Source organism: Chiloscyllium plagiosum, chromosome 12, assembly GCF_004010195.1.
Source record: "Chiloscyllium plagiosum isolate BGI_BamShark_2017 chromosome 12, ASM401019v2, whole genome shotgun sequence".
NCBI lineage: Eukaryota > Metazoa > Chordata > Chondrichthyes > Orectolobiformes > Hemiscylliidae > Chiloscyllium > Chiloscyllium plagiosum.
In genome coordinates this window covers 24,165,087-24,188,325 of record NC_057721.1, presented here as the reverse complement: position 1 = coordinate 24,188,325, position 23,239 = coordinate 24,165,087, and the positions used below count along the sequence as shown (strand labels likewise).

At 40.2% G+C, this 23,239-nt stretch overlaps 1 protein-coding gene across 5 annotated transcripts in view; it reads right to left on the bottom strand.

Moving 5' to 3' along the window:
- The window catches only part of dmd (dystrophin), a 2,012,228-nt gene that overhangs the window by 848,756 nt on the left and 1,140,233 nt on the right, over positions 1–23,239 (bottom strand). For all 5 annotated transcript variants that reach the window (XM_043700735.1, XM_043700733.1, XM_043700734.1 and 2 more), the window contains one exon: positions 11,769–11,941. In XM_043700735.1, coding sequence (XP_043556670.1) covers positions 11,769–11,941 — 173 coding nt within the window. The remainder of the gene's footprint in view (positions 1–11,768; positions 11,942–23,239) is intronic.

Below are 23,239 nucleotides of genomic sequence, written 5' to 3'. Positions count from 1 at the left end.
TTACCAGCATTTGCCCGATATCCCTCTAAATCCTTCCTATTCATATACTCATTCAGATGCCTTTTAATTTGTAATTGTACTAGCCTCCACCATTTCCTCTGGCAGCTCATTCCATACATGCACCACCCTCTGTGTAAAGAGTTTATCCCTTCAGTCCATTTTAAATCTTTCCCCTCTCACCCTAAATCTATGCCCTCTAGTTTTGAACTCCCCCACTGCGGTCATGTTGCAGCTATACAGGAGATTAGTTAGACCACTTTTGGAATACTGTATACAATTCTGTTCTCCCTACTATAGGAAAGATGTTGTGAAACTTGAAAGGATTCAGAAAAGATTTACAAGGATGTTGCCAGGGTTGGAGGAGTTGAGCTATAGGCAGAGGCTGAATAGGATGGGGCTGTTTTTCCTATTGTGTCGGAAGCAGAGGGGTAACCTTATAGAGGTTTATACAATCATGAAGGGCATTGGTAAATAGTCAAGATCTTTTCCCCAGCATAGGAGAGTCCAAAACTCGAGGGCATAGGTTTAAGATGGCAGGAGAAAGACTTAAAAGGGGTCGAAGGAGCAACGTTTTCCAGCAGAGGGTGATGTTTTGTATGGGATGAGCTGGTGGAAGTTGGTAGAATTACATTTAAAAGGCATCTGGATGGGTATATGAATGGGAAGGGTTTAGAGGGATATGGGCCAAATGTTGGAAAATGGGACTACATTAATTCAGGATATCTGGTCGGCATGGACGAGTTGGCATGAACAAGCAAGACAGAAGGGTCTGTTTCCATGCTGGACAGCTCTATGACTATGACTCTAAGCTTTCCTCCAAGTTACTCACCATCCTGACTTGGAAATACATCACAGTTTTCTCGGCATCACTTGGTCAAGATCCGAGAACTCCCTCCCAAATGGCATTTTCGGTGTACCTGAAGCAGGTGGACTGCAGTGGTTCAAGAAGGCAGCTCACCACCACCTTCTCACTGAGAATTAGGGATGGACAAGAAATGGACATCCACCCAGCGAAGCCCACGTCTCATATAGGAATAAAAAGAAAGTCTGACTTGTGTTATATAAGTTGCAAGGAGCTGAAATGGTTAATACTGAGGACCAGAAAACATCAGCCATGATGAAGAGCTGTTGACTTGTGGGAGAACAACTTAGGATCCTGAGCAAGGATCATCTAGGTCTTCTTCATACCTTCTGTAACAATGTCCATTATATTAATGTAACTTACATATACTTGCTGTAATTCAATAAGCTATATTTTGGTTAAGACAGGCGTCTCTTTTCATTAGACTACTAAAATTCTTTGTTGACCAAACCAGACTAACGGGGTCATATCGGTCCCCATATAAAGGATACAATTGCTGCAAATCAACATGATGCGTGAGTGTTGTATTATTGCATAGATGCCAGATGAGATAGGTCTGTCCCTTTAAGACAATAACAAATAAAATGAAATGTTCCGTATAAAGGTGCCTGCTTTGCCTCCAGTCACTGTGTAATGGAGTCAATGTTGTCAGTCAGTTATGTGACAATGTATAAGTTTGTAATATTGTAAATCCTGTCATATATAATTTTAAAATACCTAATTCACAAGATCCCAGGTTTCTTGGTATTTGTTACAGGGCTAACATGTAGAAAACCAAAAAGCACAGTAGCGAGGATTCATTTTACAAGATTCAGCTTACTGCAAAAGCAGGAGATGTTAGGGCACTTGATCAAATTCTTAATCAAAGAACAACATAGAACAAAGAATATAGAATAGTACAGCACAGGACAATCCCTTGGGTCCTCTGTGTCGTGCTGACCTTTTATCCTACTCTAAAGTCAAACTAACCAACATACTGTACATTTTACTGTTTTCCATGTGCCCCTCCAAGAGTCGCCAAATGTCCTTAATGTATCTAACTCTACTACCACTGCTGGCAGTGCATTCCACCACCCATCACTCTCTGTGTAAAGAACCTACCACTGACATCTGCCCTAAACTTTCCTTCAATCACCTTACAATTATATTCCTTCATGATAGCCATTTCCACCCTGGGAAAAAATGTCTCTGGCTATCCACTCTATCTATGCCTCTCATCATTTTATACACCTCTATCAAGTCACCTTTCATCCTTCTTCAATCCAATGAGAAAAGCCCTAGCTCCCTCAACCTTTCTTAATAAGATAAATCCTCCAATCCAGGCAGCATCCTGCTAAATCTCCTTTGCACCTTTTCTAAAGCTTCCGCATCCTTCCTAGAATGAGGCAACCGGAACTGAACACAATATTCCAAGTGTGATCTAACCAGACTTTATAGAGGTTCAGCTTAAATGGGCGGCACGGTGGCACAGTGGTTAGCACTGCTGCCTCGCAGCGCCAGAGACCCGGGTTCAATTCCCGCCTCAGGCGACTGACTGTGTGGAGTTTGCACGTTCTCCCTGTGTCTGCGTGGGTTTCCTCCGGGTGCTCCGGTTTCCTCCCACAGTCCAAAGATGTGCAGGTCAGGTGAATTGGCCATGCTAAATTGCCTAAACTTTCCTTCAATCACCTTACAATTATATTCCTTCATGATAGCCATTTCCACCCTGGGAAAAAATGTCTCTGGCTATCCACTCTATCTATGCCTCTCATCATTTTATACACCTCTATCAAGTCACCTCTCATCCTTCTTCGATCCAATGAGAAAAGCCCTAGCTCCCTCAACCTTTCTTAATAAGTTAAATCCTCCAATCCAGACAGCATCCTGCTAAATCTCCTTTGCACCTTTTCTAAAGCTTCCACATCCTTCCTAGAATGAGGCAACCGGAACTGAACACAATATTCCAAGTGTGATCTAACCAGACTTTATAGAGGTTCAGCTTAACCTCATGGCTCTTAAAGGCAATCGCCCACTAATGAAAGCAAACACACCATATGCCTTCTTTGCAACCTTATAAACCTGGATGGCAACTTTGAGGGATCTATGGACATGGATTCCAAGATCTTCTCTTCCTCCACACTACCAAAAAATCCTGCCTTTAACCCTGTAACCTGCATTCAAATTGGACCTTCCAAAATGAATGACTTCATACTTTTCCAGGTTGAACACTGTCAGCCACTTCTCAGCCCAGCCATCCTGTCACTATCCTGCTGCAACCTACAATGGCCCTCCACACTACCCACAACTCCATCAACCTTCATATCATCGACAAACATACTAATCCACTCTTCCACCTCCTTATCCAAGTCATTTATAAAAATTACAAAGAGCAAAGTGCCTAGAATAGATGCCTACGGAACACCACTGGTCACCGAGCTCCAGGTTGAATACTTTCCATATACTACCACCCTATGTCTTCTACAGGCCAGACAATTCTATACCCAGACAGCCAAATTTCCCTGTATACCAAGCCTCCTTACTTTCTGAATAAGCGTACCATGGGGGAACCTTATCAAACGTCTTGCTAAAATCCACATACACTACATACACTGCTTTACCTTCAACAATCTGTTTTGTCACATCCTCAGAATTCAATAAGGATTGTGAGGCATGACCTGCCCCTCACAAAGCTATGCTGACTATCTCTAATCAAGCATTACTCTTCCAGATAATCATAAGTCCTCTCTCTCAGTATCCTCTCCAATAATTTATTTACCAAGCACCTAAGACTGACTGGTCTATAAAGAAATTAAACAGCATGTTAAAAAGGAGCGAGAGGTGAGACAGACATTTGTGGTGAGAGCTCTAGAACTTTGAGCTCATTAACTGAAGACACATCCACCAGTGGAAAAGGAGAGAAGTGAGAATGGAAAATAGTACTTGTCCAGTTAGATAAAGAAAGATGCCAAACAGCCATCTTTTCTGCCTTAACATCTGTTTTTCAAATAGTCTTGCACTTTTGAAGTTGTTTGTGTTACAGGAAAAAGGAAGGCCAGACCAGTTCACAGAGGTATTAGAAAATAGACACCACCATTTGTCTAAGGAGTAAAGCGGTGTTTAAAATTTTGGATATGTTCAAAATCATTACCTGGAACACAAAGGGGATATTGCAAGCAGAAATAAGTAACATGTGTGAATCATAAGATAAGGAACTTTAAATTAGTTATAAAACAGAGAACTACACTCTTCAATGCATCAATGTGCTAACTGCTATGTCACAACTATACTTCATTTTGCAATTACCCTCAATTCCTTAATCTGGGGGTAAGGGAAAACACTTAAAGTAAGGCACAATAACCAATGTTTGGAATCTTGTGGTGGTTATGGGGCCTTGGTTACTTGCAGGAAAGCTGACAAGAGCACTGTGTTACTCCTCTTAAAGCAAGCCCGCCAGATCATGTTATACTGAAGGTCATGACAGTTCAGTGACAATTCAACCACTGGGACCAATGAACTCAGGAGCAAAGGTTGTGCATGCCAAGAGATGCTGGTCAATCAGATGGAAGATGGTGCACAGATGATGGCTACTGCCAGTATGACACTGACACAAAGGACAACATCCTCATTGGATGGCAGGCCAGAGCTGATTGATGGTGGCATGGGGATTATGGATAGGGATCTGGGAGAGAGTCAGAAGATTTGAATGGTTAGTAGCAGTGAGATGAGGCCCTTCAGTATGCATTCATCGTCCACTTTAAGGGCCTTGATTATCAGTGGGTGATGGCAGATGTCAAGGTGCCTTCCCACTATGGACTTAGTCGGGGAGGATAAAATATTGCACCAAATGAATAAGAAATACAAGAGAAGCCAAATGTGTGTAGATTGGATTTTTCAAATATTCTGAAACACCTGTTATTTTCATGCATAATGCAAATTGCTATTCTCTTTGATGTTCACAGCTCCGATAGAATTAGATTTGACAATAACCCATTCCAAAATTAATGGTATGTATTTTCTATTGTGATAAATTTTCTAAATTATATAACAAAAGCAACTAACATTGCTGAATAAGATTGAAAATACGCAACATAATTCATAAAATCTCTCTCCAATTATATTGCTACACTCAAAAACATAGTTGAGAAATAAATTGTCAACTGAATCGAGATACTAATCTATGCTAAACTGAAAGGTATCATTCTATTTGTTTGTTCATGGAATGCAGGCATCACTGACCTGACCAGCATTTATTGTCTATCCTTAATTGCCCTTGAGGTGGTGACGGTGGGCTGCCTTGTGAACTACTGTCATCCATGACGTGTAGCACACACACAATGTTGTCAGGTACAGAGTTCAAGAATTTTGGTTCAGTAACAATGAAGGGACGGCTATGTAGTTACAATTGAAGATAGTGTGAGGCTTAAGGAAATTGCTAGTGGTGGTGTTCCCTTTAATCTGAAATCTCTGTCCTTCTGCTTTAATTTGTCAATTTGAAATTTGTTGGTGGGCTTACTTAATGAGTGGTGTTTGGAGAATATGGTTGCACACGAAGCACACAGAGGGCTGGAATGAATGACACATGCAGAATTATCAACATTTAGTGATGGTGACAATAGTAGGATGAGGATGATTGACATAGAACAAAAAGAAAACATCAGAACATAAGGTTAGCCAAATGACAAAGTTGGAGAGATTGTTTCCATGAGGAATACAACGGAATTTATGGAGTTGAATAGATTGGTATGCAAAGGATGGAAAGAATGGAATGGGACAGCATGGTGGATGAGATACTGGAATTGATTAAGTACACAATGGCAGGACCAGCTAATTAATGCAACTTTTAGTTAAAAGCTAAAAATTAAGATTCACAAGATTTGAATAAAAATGCTTAAGAAAAGCTGCCTGGTGAAGAAAAGGAACACACCCACAATCATCCTTTAGATAAGATTTAGATTTAGATTAGATTAGATTACAGTGTGGAAACAGGCCCTTCGGCCCAACAAGTCCACACCGACCCGCCGAAGCGCAACCCACCCATACCCCTACATTTGCCCCTTATCTAACACTACGGGCAATTTAGCAAGGCCAATCCACCTGACCTGCACATCTTTGGATTGTGGGAGGAAACCGGAGCACCCGGAGGAAACCCACACAGACACGGGGAGAACGTGCAAACTCCACACAGTCAGTCGCCTGAGGCGGGAATTGAACCCGGGTCTCTGGCGCTGCGAGGCAGAAGTGCTAACCACTGTGCCACCGTGCCGCCCACAAAGACGATGTTAACAGTCAGCATTTCTCCACAGACTAGACTAACTCCAGTGGGCTTGCCAGACCACAAGCTTCAAATCAAGGAAGGAATAGCTGTACTGTTGCCATGAAATTTGAATTCTAAACAAGGACCTTTTCCTGGTACAAGATTGGCAGTTAAAAACCTATTCTCTTTAATTTTAGATGTTGATGTGACAGACATTTGCCAAGGTAGTAGTGTTTATTCTTCAAACTATAATGAGCCCATCAGATGTAAAACTGCTTTTACAGCTCTGGAACCAGTTACTAATTAAACCAGCTTATTCTGAGACTATAAAGACGTTACACTGCCAGACTGCTGACACAAATCATAGGCATGATAAATATCTAGGCATGCTTTTATACATGGGCAGCTGAATGGCACTACTTTTTGAGTGAGAAGTTTTGTTGATAAATTCTGATAAAGTCTTCATTGAAAAAGTAACAAAAAACCATATTCGTGAGGAAATAATGTCTTGAAGATACTCATCTGATTGCAAACTTTTGCTGTTTTTTATTAGCTCAATAAGAATGCTGCTTCTGATTATGAAACCATCCTGGAGTTCTCTTTTCCCCATATCGACAGTCTGGGAAGCTAATGGACTTCATTCCTGACACACAAATTAGTCCTTAGCAGATTTACTCAGACATCTAACTGTATGACCTGCCTATCTGAGAGCTGTCGACAGATTTCAATCCAGTGCTTTTTCCCCTTGGTGGTCTCCAGGAAATAGAAGTAATGTTGTTTGGGGCAAGGTTATCCAAGTTTGTTCGATTTCTATGTCTTACTTTTAGCTATACGGTGAGTTCCATAAATATCACCCTGACAGCCCAAGTAAAATGTAACTATGTGATAGAATCATTTATTGACCAAAGATTTGCTTTCATCTGTGTGAGAAAATACACGATCACTACTTGGCATGAGTGATGCGACTGTAAAGAAGCACATATGGTAAGCAATAAGCACTAAAAGAAGTTGATTACTTTAAATGAAACAAAGAACTTTCAATTGTAGCACTCATTTCATGACCTCAGAGTACCCCAAGTACTTTATGGCTACTGGATCCCTTTAATAGGGCAGTTACTATTGACATGTGAGGAAAGGCAGTAAACACATTTGTATATGCTAAGCTAACACAAACTGAAATGATATACATGACTAGATATTCCAGCTTAATGACAATGCTTTTGTTTAAATGGTGCTATGGCTTCTTTTGTATTAATACAATTGGGAAGATTTTTTTACATCTGAACTCAAGAGGATCACCTCTGATGGCATAGTTTGAAGCAAAACATTTGATTGCATGTTCAGGTCTTGGCCTGAGGATTAAATCCTTGTCCTTTTAACACTAGAATGATAATGTTATCCCTGAACAAAGGTGGAATTCCTCCCTTGATATTTTGCTTCTGATATTGTTTGTAGATAATAGTCTCCTGGGGATCTAGTGCAACTTGTCACCATCTATGTTAGCTTTAGCAGCAGATTCATACAAGATATCTGGGATGTGCATCAAACAAGACAAAACTAGTGGCCGACTAAATAAGATACTCAACAAGAAATCCAATACTGAATCCAGAAGTAATATCTTGGCTTATGCAGTGATAATAATACGGAACTCACTACTGCAGGGACTAGCTGAGGGTAACAGATGTATTTAAGAGGAAGATGGACAAACCCATAAGGAAGATGGAACACAAGGTAACAATGATAGATGAGGAAAAATAGGAGAAGGTTGAAATGGAACATAATAGTCAGCATGGACTTGCTGGGCTGACTGGCCTTATGCCATGCCATATATCATATATAAAAATGTTTAGGAGTTTCGCGACATAGAAACCCTGACGAGATAAATCTTGCAGCCATCGTGTTTACATACTTGTTCATAAATCTCTAACCCATCACCACTGTGTAATTGTGATTTCCAATAACACAACAGATGGAATGCTAGGCATAGCTGCAAGATAAAACCTGTCTTATTACACTTCTACAAAATTCAACTCTCGGATGTCACAGGTCAGGCTATTGGTTTTCAGATTTGACAGAATAAACAAGCTGGACTGCAGAATACACAGTCAAACAGGACAGAAACAGACATTCAGTCCAGCTTATCCATGCCGACCAGATATCCTAAATTAATCTAACTCCATTTGCCAGCATTTGGCCCATATCGCTCTAAACCTTTCTTATTCATATACCCATCCATATGCCTTTTAAGTGTTGTAATTGTACCAGCCTCCACCAGCTCATCCCATACACACACCACCTTCTGCTGGAAAAAGTTGTCCCTTCTGTCCTTTATAAATCTTTCTCCTCTCACCCTAAACCTATGCTGTCTAGCTGTGGACTCTCCTACCCTGGGAAAATGACCTTGGCTATTCACTCTATCCATGCCCCACATGCTTTTATAAATGTATAAAAGATTATCCCTCAGTCTCCAACACTCCAGGGAAAATAGCTCCAGCTTACTCAGTGTTTTCCTGTAGCTCAAACCCTCCAACCCTGGCAACATCCTTGTATATCTCTTTTGTACTCTTCCTAGTTTATTAATAACCATCCTACAAAATGGAGACCAGAATTGAAAGCAGTATTCTAAACGTGGCTGAACCAATACTTTGTATACACACACAACATGACCTCCCAACTCTTATACTCAATACTCTGACCAATAAAGGCAAACATACCAAACATCATCTTCACTTTCCTATCTACCTGAGACTCCACTTTCAAGGAACTATGAATCTGCACCCCAAGGTCTCTTTGTTCAGCAACTCCCCAGGACCTTACCATTAGGTGTATTTGTCCAACCCTCATTTGCCCTACCAAATGCAACACCTCACATTTACCTAAATTAAACTCCATCTGGTACTTCTCAGTCCATTGCCCCATCTGAACAAGGTCCCATTGTACTGTGAGATAACATTCTTCACTGTCCCCCGTACCACTAATTTTTGGTACCATCTGCAAACTTACTTACCATTCCTCCCATATTCAAATCTAAATCTAATTAAAAATCCAGAAAGTTAACATAAAAATGAGAATTTAACTACGTGGTTAACTCAACAATTCAGCATGGCCAATCCACCTAACCTGTTCATCTTTGGACTTTGGGAAACCAAAGTTGCAATGTGGGAATCCAATTTACATACAGCAAACACCTACAAATAGCAACGTGATAATAATCAGATTGTCTGATTGTGACACGTAGATTCAAGAAGAAATATTGGCCAGATAGAACAATTCCTCGTCTCTCCTTTGAAACAGTGCCAGAGGATCTTTAACATTGATCTGAAAATGCAGACATGACCTTGGTTTTTTGTTTCATCCAAAAGACAGTGCAGCCCTTCACTCAATACTAACTGAACTACCAACTGAGGTATGGCTGACTGCAACAGTGAAAGTAAGTGTCGATGGCCACAGTAAAAATAACAAGCAATGTATTGAAACTATCACATCCTTTCAAAACTCATGAAACACCATCCAGAAGATAAACATTTCAGTGACAATATCAGGACTGGATTAAATTGTGTACTTATGTTTCTGGTGGTTTCAAGAAACATGGCATCTATTTGAGTAAAATAATTTTGCTTTTTTTGGTAGCGGCTGTTGGATTTCTACTGAATGCTACAGAATCAACAGTCTATGGGTCTCAGATTTAAACTAGGGCAATTGTAGTTTTATGTTTGTATAGTATCATTGTTTTATGCAATAAAGTTATCCAACTTGAGTGTAATTGCTCATGTGGTACATTAAATTATGGATGATTAATAGTATTATAAAAGTAATTTCTTCCAATTCAGATGAAATCTTAAGTTGTGAAAGCAGTGATTTATGATTGTTATCTGAACTCTGAGTTTAAATTACACTCCTGCTCTCTTATCATATTGAATTCTCTCATAAAATCTATTACAGCCTCAGGAAAGTGAAGATGACATTGAAATCACAGTGAGCACTATGAGTAACAGTGGCAATATCACCACTAATAGGAAGGAAAGACATTTTCTGATTTTTGTGCAGTGCCACAGGCAGCTCACCAGTAGCTCACTCAAGCAGACTCGAAGATAATGAGTGTTGGTAGCTATAATTTCATTGAAAGGAGAGGAGATACTTTCCTCACTGAATGGGCTCTTTGCACGTTCCAACAAGAAATTACTGGATAACAATCAGAAGCAAGAACTTTGCAATTACTTTGTGATTTCAGAGTGGACTACTGCATTTGCCTTCTTCACCAACAGGAGGGCTTGGTTGTGGTTCTGAAGCAGAGTTAAACAGGAATTAAATGCTTAATACATATGCAATAAGTGGTTCAATTCTTCATATACTAATAATTTTCACAAGAAGTCTCCTCAAGACTGAAAGCAAAGGTTTGTTGTCTCACAAACCTCTAGAGCTTTTTCTTGATGCACAATTATGCAATCTAAGTACTACGTTCATAGAATCCCTACAGTGTGGAAACAGGCCATTTGGCCCAACAAGTCCACACCAACCCTCCGAAGAGTAACCCATCTAGACCCATATCCCGGCATTGACTGCATCTAATCTACACATCCATGAATACTATGGGCAACTTGGCATGGCCAATTCACCTAACTTGCGTATTTTTAGATTGTGGGAGGAAATTGGAGCACCTGGAAGAAATCCATTCAGCCACAGCGAGAACGTGCAAACTCCACACAGACAGTTAACCGAGGCTGGAATCAAACCCAGGTCCCTGATGCTGTGAGGCAGCAGTGCTAACCACTGAGCCACCGTGCCACCCTGTTTTGCATTTATAAGTCGGAAGTACAACCCAAGTGCCAGCTGCCAAATATCACAAATCATCTGCCTATATTGACGAGATTTAAAGAAAAAAACAATATTAAAAAACAGGGAAGCACAGTCTAAACCAACACAAAACATGGGAAGTTTTTAGAAAACACATCATAAAGTAAATCATCAATGAGATACTCCATTAAAAAAATGCTAAATTATCCCTTTTATTGCTTTTCAATCAACTGAAGTCTATGACAAATATTTGTTTGGTCTTCATATAAATTTTGGCTTTAGAAGTTGGTGGTGCTGTCAGTGTAGCTTTGAGACTACTGGTTAAATCCAACTGCTACCTTTTGCCACAATTCTGGGTTTTGTTTTTTTAAACAGAGGAAAGGGACAACATTTCAACTATTTTTTTGCAATATGAAAAGTTTTGTCTTGTAATTAAAAGTAAACATAATCATATGAACTGGATTCCTCGGCAACACAGGGATATTTGTTCACTTTGATCATTTGAAATTTTCTTTTTTTTTTGAAGGAAGACTTGATTGAAGACAACAGCAGTTTGAAATTTCAAGAAGAGTCCATAAAGGCATCAAGTAAAATTCCCTGGTGTGCTGTTTCAGCACAGTCATTAACCCTGCACTAGAATGGTATATCAAGTAATTTCACATGAATATCTTAATCAGTATACTACCAGAAGTAATTAAGCTTCATTAACAGTGATTACTCTGTGCAGCAGAGGGTTCAACTCATCAGCAAAGAGAAAAAATTGTGACTGATACTTTAAGCCTTAGTACATCAATATCGAACACCATAGTTTCACCACAACGAAGTGACTAAATGATAAAATTGTGCAATAACTAAAATCAGTCAGTACAAAGTACTTACGTTTTTCTATCATTATACATCTTGTTTACACTGTTCCATTTCGCATCAAGCTGATCCAATGCATCCTGTATGTGTTCAGCTTCTGTATAAGGGACGCTCTGAAGAGCCACGGGTTTCTTGCTGTGAACCGCTTCTACTCTGCCTGAAAGCTTCTCCAAGTTCCTTTTTATGTTCTGAAGTTCAGAAAACAAGTTTTAAAAAATAATTACACACTTGTGCCTGTTGATGAGGACGTTTATAAATATTGAGAGTACTGTAATCCGAATCAAAAAGGATAATCAAAATGTCCTTACAACAACTTTCTTTAAAGTATGTTCAACCCATTAGCAACAGTGATGTTGAGGCAAAGTCATTGTACAGTGCTGTAGAGACACAGATTGAATTCACACTTGGCAACTGCTGGAATAGAAAGCTAAGTCTTTTTAATGGTGACTATGAAACTATCATCCAAAGTTGGAACAAAGCCATCTGGTTTCCTGACATTCTTCAGGGAAGGAAATCTCATCTTCACCTGGTCTGGCCAAAATATGATTGCAATGCCACAGCAAGGTGGCTGACTCCAAATTGCCCTTGGAAATGATTCTTGTAAAATGCTCAGCAAGAGGTAATTAAGGATGGGCAACAAATGCTGGCCTTACTACTGACATTCATCCCATGAAAGAATAATTTTTCTTCACACAAAAACTATTTTTGGAAGGAAAAAAGTTTTTGTAATCACAACCATTGTACATAAAAGATGACAACTGATCATTTGAGAATACAGTAAGCAATTTTCAGCACAATCAAAAACATGTCTTTTAACCATTAGTCAAAGGGTAGCAGTGCTAAACAGTCCAAAAGGTCAGACTCTAAGATGAGTTCTGAAGCAATGGGACACAGATAACCATTTGGGATCACATATTCCAAGGAGAAATGTGGTAACTGTCATGGAGAGACTCTGGTAGGTCAGTGCTAGGATTGACATCAAGGACCGAGATATATATATATATATATGAATTAGAGAGAGAGAGAGAGAGAGAGAGAGAGAGAGAGAGAGAAGAGAGAGAGACACACACACACACTTTTAGCTCTGAGGCCCAATAAAAATCTTCAGAATGGTTCTATACAAAACTAATAGTCCTCATCTCAAGCATTAAAACGCAGACACGGGGAATAAAGTTCGGAAAGCATTGGTTCACAAAGCAGTGTTCACATAAAATACTATTATGGTCAGATTTTACAGCAAAATGTGTTTTCTTACACACCTAATTTATCTCTGCTCAGATTCTTTTGTACAAACACATCATGAAACAAAATCAATTTTGCCTTCTGCTTATAGAATCTGTCAATAAATCATTCCAGATATATTTTTCTTCGCAATATGTGTACTTTAAAAAGAGAGGAATTTTTAGGATCATGGATATATTTCCTATTCCAGCTTTAGGTATTTTTGTAAACTAAATTTGACAATTTAAAATAACTCAACCAAAAACATTTGCAAGCCTGAGGTACCTATAATCACACTCGAGATTTCAAAACCTCATTCATCAAAATAAAACTCCTACAAGGGACCTATTCAGAATTGAACATTTAATTTTGCTTGGATGATATTTTTTCTATTGTTACTGGGTAAATGACTTTAAAATTTCCAATAATAATTTGACTAGGTCTAACAGATTAAACACGAAAGCTTAAGCTAAAACATTGCACTGACCCACATGGCTGAATTTTATCATCTCTTGGATGGTGGAAATTGTATAACTATCTTTAGTTGTTTCATTCATGACTGCCCCTCAAGTACACTGATGATTGCACAATCTTCAGTTCTATTCGTAACCCCTCAGATGATGGGCTGAACCTTTCGAGAAGTGGCAATTGCCATTAGATTGCCAACCGACTTCTTTTTCCTCCCTGTGTTCAGACATTACACATTTCTGGTCTGTACTTCCAAACCAGATCTCTTGGAAAATACAGAACATACCTGTTTTTACGACTCAATTCTCTCTGTGTAAGATCACCAAGGATATTCAAACTATGCCTCCTTTTATGGCACAATCTGGAATGCTTTTAGATTTCAAGGTCTGATTGCAATTTTGACAAGCAATGGAGAAAAATATTTTTCTTGTGAGGCACATGGGTAAGGGAGTAGGGTGACAGGTTATAATGTTAGAAATAGGTTGTAATGTGAGAAGTCAGGTGCACAATGATGGAAGAGAATAAGGTGAAACTGAGGTCGTGAGAGGGCAGACTGGCAGTTGGGTGGTTAAAGGGGTTGCATGGCAGATGGATCGGGGCCACATGGTGAGACTTAGGTTGGGGGGGCTTGAGGGAAGTCAGGCCAGAATGTGCAGTCTTGGGTCAGTTTGAGGGATAGGGTTAGGGTTTGGGGATTGGGGGTGGGTGGGGGGAGCTACTGTTGGTGGGAGGGTGTGGTGGAAAGGTCCAATTAGGTCAGGGTCAAAGTGGTTGAGTTCGGGGAGCACGTATTGGATTGAGGGAGTCAGGGGTTTCAATTTTATAGTCACTCAGGAGTTAGAGCTGATTTTAGTCCCTCTAACCTTTTCCTGGATAACTACTCAGACAAATGAACAGAAACCCTCCAAAGACTCTGACTTGAACTCTTCATTAGAGATTTTTAAAGTATTCCAGGCACCATGTAAATCTCCCATTGAACATTTCCAGCTAGTCAGTGGGTCAGGAATTCTCAGGGACTCTATCGTGCATCTTTCAGGATATGACTAACTTCCAAACAAAAGATCTGGGCCAATAATGCAGTATGCAACCATATGCACAAAGACCTGGACACAATACAGGCTTAGGCTGATGGATGGCAAGTAACCAATGCACCACAAAAATATGAGGTAATGTCCATCTTGAGCAAGAGACTGTCTAACAATGACCTTGCCTTGGCATCCAAAGACATTACCATTCCCTCCTGGGACCAGCTACTTAATTAATGTGACTGTAAGAGCAGGTGAGAGACTGGGAATTCTGTGGTGTGTGGCTCATCTCCTAAATCCCTAAACACTTCCATGATCTGCAAGGCACAAATCAAGAGTGTGGCAATGTATTCCCTGTTTGCTTGCATCATTGCAGGGCCAATAACACCGAAGATGCATGGCGCCGTAGCAGTTCAAAGGAATCTTGTTGATTCCGCTAGACCATTTCACGAACTCAAAAACTTTGGAGTTCCTTAGAATGAAATGACTTTTTGTTTCTTCACTATTGAGGGGACAAATTCCCAAAAGCCTGTTTCTAAAGCACCATGGGTGTACGGTTGAAGATGTTGGTTCACTACCAAATTCTTCAATGCAACTTAAATGGCCAATATGGTCACCAATACCCACATCTTTAATTTCAATACCTATGGCTTAAATATAAATTGAACCTGATAAAAAAGACCAATTCAAAAGCTCTTGCCAGAAACACTAACAATAATATTTCGAGCCAATGTTAATCTCTGATCTAAAACCAAATGTACTTTGCTCTTGAACACCCACAGTGTTCAACTTAAAATCATCCACAAAAAATACCTTCAGCCAAAGGAGGCACACATTTCAAAAAATAAATGATGTTCGCATGAGAAAGAAGATTGTACAAGAGAAGATTGATGCAAAAAGATCACAAGTAACAATACATTTTTAAAGTCTTGTCACTTTCTCCCTCAGCCCATTGTGTTTGGAAAAAAAACCCTCAAATATAACATAGCTGAGTAACAAATACAGAAGTGCACAATGAATAATACTGAATAGCAAAAAAGAAATCACATACTGTTGTAGCACTGGTGACTCAGGAATACATGAAAACATTCAAGTTCCAAAATGGTAACAGGCTGTTTGACCCAACTAATCAAGGCTGGTGTTTACTCTCTCTGTGAGCAAATAGTCCCAGTCACATCAATCTATCCTGATTATCTTCCCTTCATCCAACAAGCCAATTAAACCTTGGATGCTGGCACAGTTGCTGCTAATCTTGGAAATACGTTCTACAACCTCTCAAATCTCAAGAAAAAAAAGCCTTCCTCTCTGTCCTGAATCTCTTGCTTTTGACCTTATACATCTAACTGCTTGCTCCTGATGCCTCAGCTACCAGAATCAAACTGCTTTAACATGTTTGTCCTACCTTTCACTCCTGTCATAGCACACAACAATCTGCAAATGATTTTTTTGTTTAAAATTCAGGTTTTTTTTCTTTTTCTTCCTAATAACCCTTGCATTCAATGTTTAGTGGAATTGGCAAAAATTAACTCCCTAAAACTATGCATCACCATGTTAGATCTGGAGTACTGAACATGTGATGTCAATATTGCAACACAGCATCTACTAAACCTTTGCCAAAATGCAACTTCTTGAATTTGAATAACTAAGAGATTTATTTTTGGTGCAGATAGGAGTCTGATGCCTGCAAAGGATTGTCATACTAACAAAAACCCCTGTAATTGCAAAAGCTCATTAAAAATGAAGATGAAATAAAAGACGACAAACAGTTTCATGTAGCTCAGCTCTGAAGATGAAGAACCATGTTCAGAGGGGTTTATTACAAATTTGTTATGACAAATTAATTTCGGTATAATTATATGAACTTCAGAAAAGATTACTTGAAGACTACATTTATCAAAGGAAGTGTACAAGATGTGACTGCAGATTGCAATTTAGATGATTGGGAAGCGCTAGTACTGAATGGCACACAAATTAGCTTTTGAAGCCTTACTGCAGAAATGGACACTAATAAATTCATCAGCACACTACTGTTCTCTTTCTTGCAGTGTGGGATTTTATTTTGTTTTTGGGCAGTAATTTAAATTTAATTACCGAGGCAAACAATGACCTCTACGACATTCTGGAATGGACTGAATAAGAACTGTTAGATGGAAATTTCAAAGCCAAGATGGATTAAACAAACAATACATTTCCAATGCTCATAAGCTTCCTCTCAGATACTGGAGATGTTCTGCACTAAATGATTTACTGCCAGCTCCAGGTTACTGAGGGATATTTGGAGATATCCATGCTGACTACAGAATGCTTCTTTGGCCCTTGGCTTATTGTTCTGTGAGTTGATGAATATGACTGGGACTGTTATTTTAACTTGGCTACTTCCAATATTTTTTATTTGCATTCTCTAAAACACAGAGTATTTTAGACAGAACATTCATTTAGGAGATGAACAAACAGCAATGACCATCTCAAATAAGAGAGGATCTCCCTATTGCCTCTTGATGTTCAATGGTACCATCACTGAATTCTCTACACTTAACATCCTGGCAAATTACCTGTGACCAGGAACTGATCATAACTAGCCATCTAAATACAGTGGCTACATGAGTAGGTCAGAAGCTAGGAGTCTTGTATTAAGTAAGTAACATAACTCCTGACTCCCCAAAGACTGACTGGCATTTCCAAGACACAAATGAGGAGTGTGATGGCATACTCTCCACTTGCCTTGATGGGTGCAGTTCCAACGACACTCAACCAGTTTGACATCATCCAGGACAAAGCAGCCTGCTTGACTGGCACTACTCCTGCACTGACTGAATGTTATCATGAAGGAGTCTCCTTCTCACCATCTCTAATTCCACGGCCGCAAGCTCGCATCATTACTGATACTCACCATGCAGTCTGGGTGGTAGGTATCTATTCCTCACTCTTCAGGCTGTTCTACTCAGGTAGACTGTTCTTATGGAATCAATAGCATGTCAATTTTTAAATAAATGCTTGATCGTACAGAACTTAAATATTACTAAAATGAGAAGTTGAAAATTAATCTTACAGTCAACATAAACCATAGGAAATATGAACAGGAGTAGGTACTTGGCCCCTCGAGCCTATATCTCTTCTTCCAAGCCTGTTTCTTGCAACATAGTTCTTATGAATACAAGATGAAAAGCTTCAACTTCCAGTTGTGTCCAGTTCTGGTCGCCTGACTATAGGAAAGATACAGAGGCTTTGGATAGGGTGCAAAGAAGGTTTACCAGGATGCTGCCTGGACTGGAGGGCTTGCCTTATGATCAAAAGGTTGAATAAGCTCAGACTTTTCTCTCTGGAGAGGAGGAGGAAGAGAGGAGACCTGATCGAGGTATGCAAGATAATGAGTGGAATAGATAGAGTCAATGGCCAAAGACTTTTCCCCAGGGCAGGACTGACTGGTATGAGGAGTCATAGTTTGAAGATATTAGGAGAAAGGTATAAAGGAGACATCAGAGGTAGGTTCTTTACGCAGGGAGTTGAGAGTGCATGGAATGCGTTGCCAGCTGTGGTGGTGGAAGCAGAGTCATTGGGGACATTTAAGTGACTGCTGGACATGCACATGGATAGCAGTGAGTTGAGGGGTGTGTAGGTTAAGTTATTATAGTTTACATTAGGATTAAACCTCAGCACAACAGCGTGGGCCAAAGGGCCTGTTCTGTGCTGTATTTTTCTATGTTCTTTTCTATACTCAGAGAGTAGTAGGGGCATGGAACGGCTGGCCTGGAACAGCAGTAGACTCGCCAACTTTAAGGGCATTTAAATGATCATTGGATAGACATATAGATGAAAATGGAATCGTGTAGATTAAATGGGCTTCAGATTGGTTTCACAGGTCGGTGCAACATCAAGGGCCGAGGGGCCTGTACTGCACGGTAATGTTCTATGTTCTACGTACACACCTTGAACAATGTTCAAAAACTATAAAATGAAAAAAAAATCAAGTGCTTGTCACAAATGGAGGGAAATAAATTTGCATTTGTATATGTGAACTACAATACAGCCTACTTGGATTTTTGAAAAACAATTGTGTGGATTTGCAAAAAAAACAAGCACTCCTTTTATCTGATATTTGGACATGATGTTATAATGCTACAATGATATAATTTTGACCTCTAAGAGGTTGTACCTACACTTAAAGGGATATACCAGTCTAAAACCAACGTGTTGGAGAAGAAACAAAACTATGTTGGGTGATTTCTGCACTGAGATTAGACTCTAAAGCATTGTGAAGACATTTTAAATGTGAAGAAATTATTGTACACCTAGAAACAATGTGAAACAGCAGTATATTCCAGCTTTTCATTTCATGATCACCAATGATTCTCTTTAAAATTCCAGCTTGATCTTTTCCCCACAAAGGATAGAAAAGAAGGATTAAAATAAAAGAACAAATGTAGCACTTTAAGCAAGTCCTGTAAACTCTATTTACAGTCTAATATATAGAATATTGATTCCAATTTCTTCTACAGTCTATTTATTGCTCTCTTCACAGCAGCATATGACTGTTGGTGTCAGAGACCCACATTGTTAGTAACAGATTCGCTCCCATTACACTGCAGTGAGGAAGATGGGGGTTCAGATCATTTGATCATGATCACTCCTATCCAGCTGAGTTTGGAACACCTGAAGTTCTACCAACTTAGTGGTGACTTTCAGATAGTTGCCAGCCACTGGCTTTTGGAACAATATTTCAATTTTTTGAACACCTTACACTTTGTTTCACACTAACTGAGGACCTCTCCATAATGTTTACAATTTGCCTCTTCTGTGTGCGCACATTGTGAATGTACAGAAGTCACATATTACACTGATTTTTAAGGGACAGTAAGAGACAATGTTTTGAACAGGCACAACATGAGCAGAGTTGGCAGGTGTGCTCTTGTCCTATTGGAGCCAGCTCAATTACTTTCATGACTTTAAACTGCAGGAGAGCAAAGAGGCAAGGCAGTCGGAGAGGAAGCTGTCTCAAGTCAGCATTGCTCCCGTACATCACCCTTGACAGGTCTAACTGTGTGTTCTTGGACCCCTCAGGAGATGATTGCTGTTCTGCATCTTTACTTCATAGCAGTTTGAGTACTGTTAATGTAATCTAATCATTCTGCTTAACTGAAACCACTTGTTATGTTAGCGTTTCCCAGGGTTTTTATTTAATATGCTGCATGTAAAAGGTGATAAAAAGTTGTGCGCCAAATCCTGCAGTATCCAAGCTAGTCCATTTAAAATGTTTAGAGTTATTGAGTGCAGAAGAGGCGCTTTGGCCTATGAAGTCTGTACTGCCAAAAATACACTACTATCTACACTGGTCCTTGTTTCCCGAACAAGGCTCTTGACATTAAATGTTTATGACAGTTCAAATGCTGAACCAAATTCAGCACAGGGCAGCACAGTGGCTCAGTGGCTCGCACTGCAGCCCCACAGCACCAGGGTTCCAGCCTTGGGCGACTGTCTGTGTGGAGTTTGCACGTTCTCCCAGTGTCTGCGTGGGTTTCCTCCCACAGTCCAAAGATGTGCAGGTCAGGTGAATTGGCCATGCTAAGTCGACCAAAGTGTTAGGTGCATTAGCCAGAGGGAAATGGGACTGGGTGGGTTACTCTTCGGAGGGTCGGTGTGGACTTGTTGGAATGAAGGGCCTGTTTCCACGTTGTAGATAATCAATCTAAATACTTTTTAAAGGCAGTGACATTACCTATTCCAGGCAGTGCATTCCAGACGTTGGGCAACCACACCTCAAATCCCTTCTAAACCTTTTGCCTTTCGCATTAAAAGTATATCCCCCTTGTTCTTATCGCTTTTACTATAGAGAAATATTGCTTTCTATTCACTCTGTCCATCTCCCTATAATGTTATACACCTCCAGTAAGTCCCTCCTCAATCTTTTCTGCTCCAAAGAAAGCAAGCTGAGATTATCCAGCCTCTCTTCAGCATTGAAATGGTCCATCCTAGGCAACATTGTGATCAATCTCTTCTGCATCCATTCCAGTGCAATAACATCTTTCCTGCAGTGTGGTGATTAAGACTGCACACAATACACAAACTGGGGCTTTACTCAAGTTCTGTACAACTCCTAAATAACCTCCTTGCTCGTTTAATGTATGCCTTGACTGATAAAGGCAAATATCCCCTATGCCTTCTTATCTACTCTAATAACCTGTCCAGCCACATTCAAGGATTTGTGCACAAGTACCCCAATATCTGTCTGTTCTTCTGAGCATTCTGGTTTTGCCACTCATCAAATATTTCCTTGCTTTGTTACTTCCTCCAAGTTTACCAGGGTTATTTATCAAAGTTAAGTTCTATCTGCCACTGATCTGGCCATCTGACCAACCATCAGCCCATTCCTGTAAACTAAGACCTTCCTCCTGAGTCTCAATCACCTGGCCACCTCAAACGTACTTATCGATCCCACTGCCACCACCACATTCTCATCGACATCACTTACAAACGTCACGTACAATAAGGGACCTAGCCGTGATCCCTTTGACTGTACATCAGCCTGCAGTCAGACAAATTGCCTTCTACTACCATCACTAAGCCTCCTGTCACTAAGCTAATTTTGGATCCAACTTGCCAATTTACCTGGATCCTATTATCTTCTACTTTCTTAATCAGTTTCCCAATGGGACTCAGGTTTTTGAAGTTGGCTCAGATTATTTGATTTTCATGCCTTGATGATGTAAACAAGATTTGTTGAACATCAAACAGCTCTGATAGGAATTGAATGCCGCTTTCTGTCAACTTGTGTGGTATAATTTAAAAACCAGATCCAGTAATGATAATCTTTGCAAGAATTGCAATGAGAAAAATTTTCAGATAATTTGCTCTTTTAAAAATGCAACCCATTTAATCAAATATACAAATAGAATACAATGTGAAGTCTGGAAGATCAACGTGTCCCACTTTGAAAGGAAAACGGGATCAGAACTGAAGTAGAGTTAGACAGCCGCCTCAATCTGCTTAAAACAAATTTCCTGGGGAACCTAAGATGGCGGCGATCTGAAAAGGTCGCACTGCAGAGCTTCGCATTACAGCAGGAACGGGACTATCCTTTAACCCACCCAACCGAGGTCATCAGGATTTCTTGGGACTCCAGAAAGATCATAGAGAACCAGCTCCTGAAATCTCATGAGATGCTGGGGATACAGATTGAAGAAAATCTGGGTCCAGTCTCTCTCATGCTGCAGAATCATGAGCAGCTGCTGGGAGACCTGGGGAAGACGACGGATAAGGTGGAGCACAGGGTCACAGTGGTGGAAGCTGATGCCAGTTCATTCAAGGAAGAGATCCAAGCCCTGAAGACACAGGTCCGTAATTTGCATGACCAAGTGGATGATCTTGAAAATAGGGGTAGGAGAAAAAACATTCAGATCATTGGTCTGCCTGAGGGTAAGGAAGGTGAGCGGCCTGCAGAATTTATTGAGGATTGGCTTCCAAAATTCCTTGACTTGGAGGCTGGCATGAGAGGATTAAAGATAGAGAGGGCTTACCGGGTCGTAGTGCTGAGATCGGGTCTGGGTCAATGTCCTCGCCCTCTCCTGGTGCGGTTCCATCATTACCAGGATAAGGAGAGAGTCATGGAGGCTTCCAGAGTCCAGGGGAAGGATCCAAAGGCCCTAATTTATGAGGGCTCTAAGATCATGTTCTTTCAGGACTTCTAAGCGGCGGTGATCCAGAAACGAAAATCTTACGATGGTGTGTCAAGAGAAGATTGAGGGAGCTTGGGTTTCAGTACTCCCCGAGATATCCGGCAGTGTTTCAGAATACCTTAGATGGACCCATGCATCTTTTTGACACATCGGAGAAGGAAAGAGACTTTGTGGACAAACTAACCTAATTTGAACAATGTGAGTATGTATAAATAGTGTTGCTCGGGTATGTTTATCATTCTGTAAAAGAAAGAGGAAATCTAGTTGGAGCTTTATTTTTCTTTTTTTCCCTCTATTGATAATAAGTTGGTTTTAACTATGTCTGGCGATGGTTAAGATGTACATTTTCAATTGCTAAATGAGGATATACCAAAGGATGGGTGGGGCATTTATGTCCCTTTTTTTATATAAAAGAATTTTTTTTATTCATATCAATATTCCATGGGGCGTGTATTCTTTTCAGCTTGTGTTTGCGATGAGGCTCTAGCTGGGAGAAGTGAAGGTGGTTGGGATGGTTAGTTGCCCCCTCCGGGCAGGAGAGAGCTCTGGAGTTTGTTGTTTTTTATTTTTAATAATTTTGTACGTTTGTTAAATGTAGTGGGTTTTAGTTTATGTACTTTTTGTACTTTTCTCCAATCCGCACAGATAGAACATAGAACATAGAAAAATACAGCGCAGTACAGGCCCTTTGGCCCTCGATGTTGCGTCGATCCAAGCCCACCTAATCTACACTAGCCCAATATCCTCCATATGCCTATCCAATGCCCGTTTAAATGCCCATAAAGAGGGAGAGTCCACCACTGCTACTGGCAGGGCATTCCATGAACTCACGACTCGCTGAGTAAAGAATCTACCCCTAACATCTGTCCTATACCTACCACCCCTTAATTTAAAGCTATGCCCCCTCGTAATAGCTGACTCCATACGTGGAAAAAGGTTCTCATGGTCAACCCTATCCAAACCCCTAATCATCTTGTACACCTCTATCAAGTCACCCCTAAACCTTCTTTTCCCCAATGAAAACAGCCCCAAGTGCCTCAGCCTTTCCTCATACGATCTTCCTACCATACCAGGCAACATCCTGGTAAAACTCCTCTGCACC